We start from the raw sequence: 6,134 nt of genomic DNA, 5'->3' as shown, positions 1-6,134 counted from the left end.
ATACAAATATTTGTCTTTTATTCGAAATTATATTTTGTTCCGTTTGTAAGTAAAGTAATTGAACCTTGAAGTAATAGTGCAGAAGCCTTTATTAAAAGTATAACATGTCGTCTTAATGCCTCTTCTGGTGACAGGATGGCTAGTTAATTTTTCGCCTATAGATTCGGAATTGCGATTCTACGAGAACTTGCTGCCAGGATTCGTGACACTATTCCACGTCATGAATACGATTCAAGGTCATGAGTTATATATTAGCTATTTTTAATTTGTATACGCTTAAGGCCTTAATATAAATAAATTATGTACTTATTATCTTACTAGGTGGTAGTCTTAATAGGGCTTTGGGCAAGCCCGTTAGGTACCATCCACTCATCAGATATTTTACTGCAAAACAGCAGTACTTAGTATTTATGCGTTCCGGTTTTAAATATGAGTGAGCCAGTATACCATCACTATAAGCACAAGGGACATAACATCTTCGTTCCCAAGGTTGGTGTCGCATTGACGATATAAGGAATGGTTGATATATTTTTTAAATCACCAATGTCTATGGGCGGTGGTGACCACATAACATTAGGTGGCATAATATAAGAAAATAGAAGTAACTGACAATTTCTTATCTATGTCTTAAGTAATCTGTCATCTGTTCTCTATGCGCTGAATTTGACATTTGAAAGTGACATTTCAAAAATCGTAAATAACTCCAAAAGGATGTCAATAATTATAAAATTTTAATAAAAACACCAAAATGTGTATTGATTATAAATAAACTTAATCAATAGGTTTCTAATTGTGATAAAATTCATAATGTCTTCGATAACTTCTAAATTAGTATTGGGCCTATCTTGTGCTGTAACTGTTGCTATAGTTAGTTATGTCCATATAAAACAGCAGGCAGACAGGTATTTATCTGAGAATACCTTTAAATTTTAGTATTAAGTATAGACTATAAAATTTATTTATTATATATTAAATTTTATTTTATTTATTAATTTTTATTATATATTAAAATAACATTGTACTTTATCTTTGTCTCATTTTTTTGTTATAATTAATAGGTTAAAGTTAATTATGAACACGTTTTTTCTCGATTTCCTTGCTAGTTAGAGCACCTGAATCTGAAACTAGGATAATCAGACCCAGATTTTCAAGTCCTTAATTTGTGTTTATAATTTTCCTCAGGCTATTATATAAAGTATTAAAATACATGTAATATTTCACAATAAATATTTGTACAATGTTAAAGAATTAACATTTGCTATATGATATATAATATATTCGTCTAGTGGCTTGATTTAAGGCCACAAACCCGAAGGTCCTGGGTTCAATTCCCAGGTCGGGCCAATAAAAAGTCATTGTGCTTTTCTGTCAGAAAATTCTCAGTAGCAGTCCGGAGTCTGGAAGTTGGAAGAGTATATACACCCGTGCCTCGGAAAGGACGTAAAACCGTTGGTCCTGCGTCTAAACTCTTTCTGGTCATGTCAGATTGCCATCCCATCGTATTATGAGAGTTAGGGAATAAAGAGTGCACTTGTGCACTATAATATCTCCTGCATAGTTGGCTAATCTCTTGAAATTGGCCACTGTGGCTAAAATTGGTCTGGAGGACATTATTATATTATATTACACAAATGAGAATTAGATAACATAAATTAACTTCAGGGCAAAGTTATTAATATTTTTACTACTAAACTAAATTAAGCGAATCAACCTTAAAAAAAATCTTTATTTCTAGTAGGTAGGTAGACTGGAAAATGGGCCATCTTACAATACGTGTAAGTAGTAGCCTTTGCCCATAATCATTGTCACTGTATTGTTTTACATTAGAATATCTGATCTGAATGGGTAGTACCTGCCCAAGTAAGCTTGCACAAAGCCTTACACAGAGTAATGGCTTCAAAATTATTTGCACATATACAAATATTGTTAAAGGTATATATTTACTGATTTCAATATTTTTTACAGAGAAAAAATGCATGAGGGTGTTATCCGAGATACGGAAAGACAACAACGAAGAAAAATTGAAAACCTTTATATATTAGAGAAGCAAAATGAGTTAACCAAACAACTTAAAAAGGGAATAGGAAACTAAAAAAATCTAAATTGTTGACTATGGAACTATTTATTATATTATAGAATAAAATTAATTAGCCCTAACTATTTTTTCTTTTCCTTAAGCCAAGCTTCTAACATTATATCCTTAAGGTTTAAATTGATTCCTGTCGGCTCTTTCTTATCAGTTCCATCAATAAAACTATCCAGATTTAGTTTTTCTTTAGCAACTGCAGCAAGACAGTGAAATGTTTTTGGTTCCCATGCTGCTAAATCAGATAGTGATTTGCGATCTAACATTATATCGGCGCGACCCAACCCTTCTCTTAAAGAAAAGGCCGTTATATTGTGTTGTTCGCATGCTGCTGTTATACGTGTGTCCCAGAGTGCTTTCATATCTTCCTTCTTTAATTTACGAGCTTTGGTTGCATAAGCTAAAGCACGATGAACATTGCGTACTGCTACTGAATAACAATTTCGTCGACGGCCAGTGAAGTGTGCTGCCAATCTAAATATTTTTCTTTTCCTCCAGAATTCATCAGGACCACGGGCTCGAACCCAATTAGCAACGGTTAAAAATACCATTTTTATTCCTGCAAAGTTGAATACTGTATTACTTAAAACTCATTACTGTGTAACTTGCACAGTACACTTATTAACTAAAATAATCGTTACGGTTTCGATAACCAAACTTATATGCCTACAGTATTGTTTCCTTTAATAAAGTCTAACAATTTTAATCAGTAACCCATTTATTATTTTAATAACATAACCTAAGTTTGGCCTACCTTAAACATTTGACATTAGTAATATTAGGCAGTAGCTATCACAGATTAGTAAAAAAAATTGTGACATTTGACAGCTATGTATAGTAAATATCTAAATTTTAAATTGATATGGATAATTATTATTATAAGTTCTTCATTCTAAATGGCTGCACCATTATTATTGTGATAACGATTAAATTGTTTGAAACAATGGGCGAAATAATCTTTGATTTCAAATGTAATCATAACTTTAAATAAAACTTAGAATTATAACGTTTTAAAGCTTAAGTTTAAAAGACAATTTTAATGTGGAAGATTGTATCACTTATGCAAGATACTCGATATTGAATAAGTAAAGAATTTTATTAAAATATTATTTAACTCTCGGGCTCAAGCATCAAAAAGAATTATAAAATGACTGTACTATGATGTACGTAATCGGCAATCGCACTAAAAGCAACAATAAGAACAATAAATCTTCTTAGTTATATAATATTGAAGCTCAATTAATACAAATCGTTTTGGTTAGTATCAAAACCTAATATTAATTAATACTAATTCAATCAAAATAAATTCATTTTTCATCACAGTAAGCATTAGATGAGTCAATTTCACTGTCTTCTTCGTTTATAATGTAAGAATCACTCGATACTTCAAAATTATCATTAACAGACATTATGTGTCGTATGTTGAACTTATTGCTAAATTGCTTGAAACCGACTTCTTCATCGCCTTTGTTAATGATGTGCCTAAGTACCAAAATCTAAAAAAGAAAACAATGAATATGACTTATAAAAATAAATTTATATCATTCGTTTTGTTGAGACCGTAATAATTAAAACATACCTCCAATAATATAACAGTGGCAAACATAAAAAGATGGACAGTGATAGACACAATGATAAATTTATGTACTATGTTACCGCAACCTCTCGTATTTATCGAGTGATTACCCAATTCTTTTAAATAGCTCGAGACACAAGATCCACTTTTGCAGCAACTAATAAAAGTATATAAAATATTACTAATTAATTTAAAGCAGTAATTAACCAACAACTAAGGCAGTAAATATTATTCATAAAATTAATCAACCAATTTTTATATTCCTTAACCTAAATTCAGATTTTTTTTCGATTAGTCTGAAATTTAAAAAGCATTAAAATGCGAACAACATCCGTATTTGCAAAACTACCTAAGTAGGTTCACCTAAATAGAATCCTATAATTTATGATAATATCTGGAACCTAATATTTAAATTACTAACCAAACAGGTAAAAGTTAGTTATTTTAAACAATGTCTTTATAATGAGTGCCAACACTTACCTAAATGGAACACTGTCTGTTTCTAGATTTTTTATTGAGTTTGTATTACTATTTGTACTTGTCCATTCAAAGTCGCGTATATTGTCATGCCAGTCTTGACTAAACCAATCTTTATACGATTTGAACTAAAATATTCTAATTATTAATTACAATTTAATCATAGTTTTAAAATATTTTTTAATTTGTTGAATATTAAGAAATACGCGTTGAATCGAATTTAATGCGTTCTATTATTCTTTCTAATTTGATCTATAAGCACATTTATTACATTAAAAAAGTTAAAAATATATTTAAATTAACTCTTTTTGAAATATTTCGTAATAACATGTAGAAAATACTCAGTCAACGCATATACTTCATTTAACGAATAAAAAGCTATATAAAATATTAGTATAAATAAAGATATAATTTCTCTTACTCCACAACATCCTAGAGACCATTGCAGTTTGTCTATAAACTGTCTATGTTTAGGAGCTATCCTGTATTGCCTAAGACTATTAGTTAAATAATTCTTAGTAACCTCTTGGCAAGAACAAATTCTTTGAATGCATAAAATGATACCAACACTATTTATTATAATTATCCATACAATACATGTCCATAGTCGACAGCAAAAGACTTTTGCTTTATGTCTGCAAGCAATAAAATTAATTTGATTTATATCTGAAATGTACTTTGTTAGCTCATTATGTTATTTATATGAATGTTATCTTGTTATATCAAATCAATTACTTATGTTTAAATTCTTAAAATCTAATCCTAAGGTAATATTAATAGTATAAGATTTATAACAAATAAGGATGTGAATGAATTATATCTTTTTTTAACTAGACAGTTGGGAGAATCATTAGCCATCCAAGCTGTCTGTAATCTATGTCATGAGATCATTTTTAGGAGGAAAAATGACTTCAAGAGGAAAATAGGAAAAGGCATAAATCTTCTGGCTTTTATTTAATTAAAGGTATAAATACATTTTGTAAGAATTGCCAATTTTTTTCATCTCACGAACAACTCACGCTTGATCAAAAGATTTAGTAAGTACGTATATAATATTTAGTAACTATATCACTAGGCGAGTTGTAAGTAGGTTTATATTTTATATACAATTAAACAAACGTACACCACATAAACAAAATGATATAAATATTAATATTGAATGATTTTCAAATACGCAACTCAATCTTATTTCCCTTTGCAATCGCATGTACTATATAAAAATTCGTTGGAAGCATTATGATTGCGGAGAGCAGTACAACCGCGTTCACGAGATCTGTACCAGTTAAAAATAAAATATCACCAACACCTGTAAAGAGAAATATTGATAATAATCGCAATATTACTATGATGAGCATGCTACATGTATTCAAGAAGGTATTCTACTAACATCATAATATTCTACAGAGACGAGCCGACTGTTCCTTAACTCTAACAATTAAATTGAGCGGAAATCTGATACCGCCAGAACAAATCACGTGCAAGACCAACAAGTTAGCTTGGCCCGGGTATGCCATTTGAAATTCCGGGTTACTACTTAAGATTTAGACAAAAAAACTCAATACTATATCGTTAAGATCTTATAAAGAAGCGACTACAACTAAATAGCCGAGACAGTCAAACATCTAAGACACATTCTTATATTAATGTGAATTTTATATGTGTTGTTACTCAATTATAAGAATAATAAGATTATTGACTTACAGAAGAATAATACTAATGACCACAAAATAGCAAGAACTGATATAAGCCATAATATATATGAAATCCAGATTACAATAGGACTATTTGGACCGTTACTCATATTTAACTTTCGTATTTATATATTTTTTCATTGATTACGTTTAAGGCAAACAAAAGTGACGTTTTAAAGTAGACTAATCAAAAACGTACGAATCACTTCATAAATCGACCAGTACTGTTCACACAAAAATCTACAAATCTGTTTATTTTGAGATAACGATAGTTGACGTACAAAATAAATCTATTTAAAAACTG

At 29.8% G+C, this 6,134-nt stretch overlaps 1 protein-coding gene and 1 long non-coding RNA gene across 4 annotated transcripts; one reads left to right on the top strand and one right to left on the bottom strand.

The window, feature by feature from the left end:
• The first annotated feature begins 668 nt into the window (after positions 1-668).
• Positions 669-2,157, top strand: LOC126768849 (uncharacterized). Its single transcript, XR_007669276.1, has 2 exons — positions 669-902; positions 1,966-2,157. It is a non-coding gene; the product is annotated as an uncharacterized LOC126768849 (long non-coding RNA).
• Positions 2,104-3,692, bottom strand: LOC126768845 (39S ribosomal protein L20, mitochondrial). 3 transcript variants are annotated; one of them, XM_050487200.1, is made up of 2 exons: positions 3,666-3,692; positions 2,104-2,645 (listed from the first exon to the last, which is right to left on the bottom strand). In XM_050487200.1, the coding sequence occupies exon 2, from the start codon at positions 2,635-2,637 to the stop codon at positions 2,158-2,160; it is 480 nt and encodes a 159-aa protein (XP_050343157.1). In that variant the 5' UTR covers positions 2,638-2,645; positions 3,666-3,692; the 3' UTR covers positions 2,104-2,157. The 3 variants fall into 3 exon arrangements, with proteins under 3 accessions (XP_050343157.1, XP_050343156.1, XP_050343155.1); XM_050487199.1 differs by lacking the exon at positions 3,666-3,692 and adding an exon at positions 2,841-2,859; XM_050487198.1 differs by lacking the exon at positions 3,666-3,692 and adding an exon at positions 2,728-2,803.
• Positions 3,693-6,134: the final 2,442 nt, after the last annotated feature.

This window comes from Nymphalis io, chromosome 5 (assembly GCF_905147045.1).
Source record: "Nymphalis io chromosome 5, ilAglIoxx1.1, whole genome shotgun sequence".
NCBI classification, from domain to species: domain Eukaryota; kingdom Metazoa; phylum Arthropoda; class Insecta; order Lepidoptera; family Nymphalidae; genus Nymphalis; species Nymphalis io.
The sequence above is the reverse complement of the archived record's forward strand: the minus strand, read 5'-3'. Positions and strand labels throughout refer to the sequence as shown.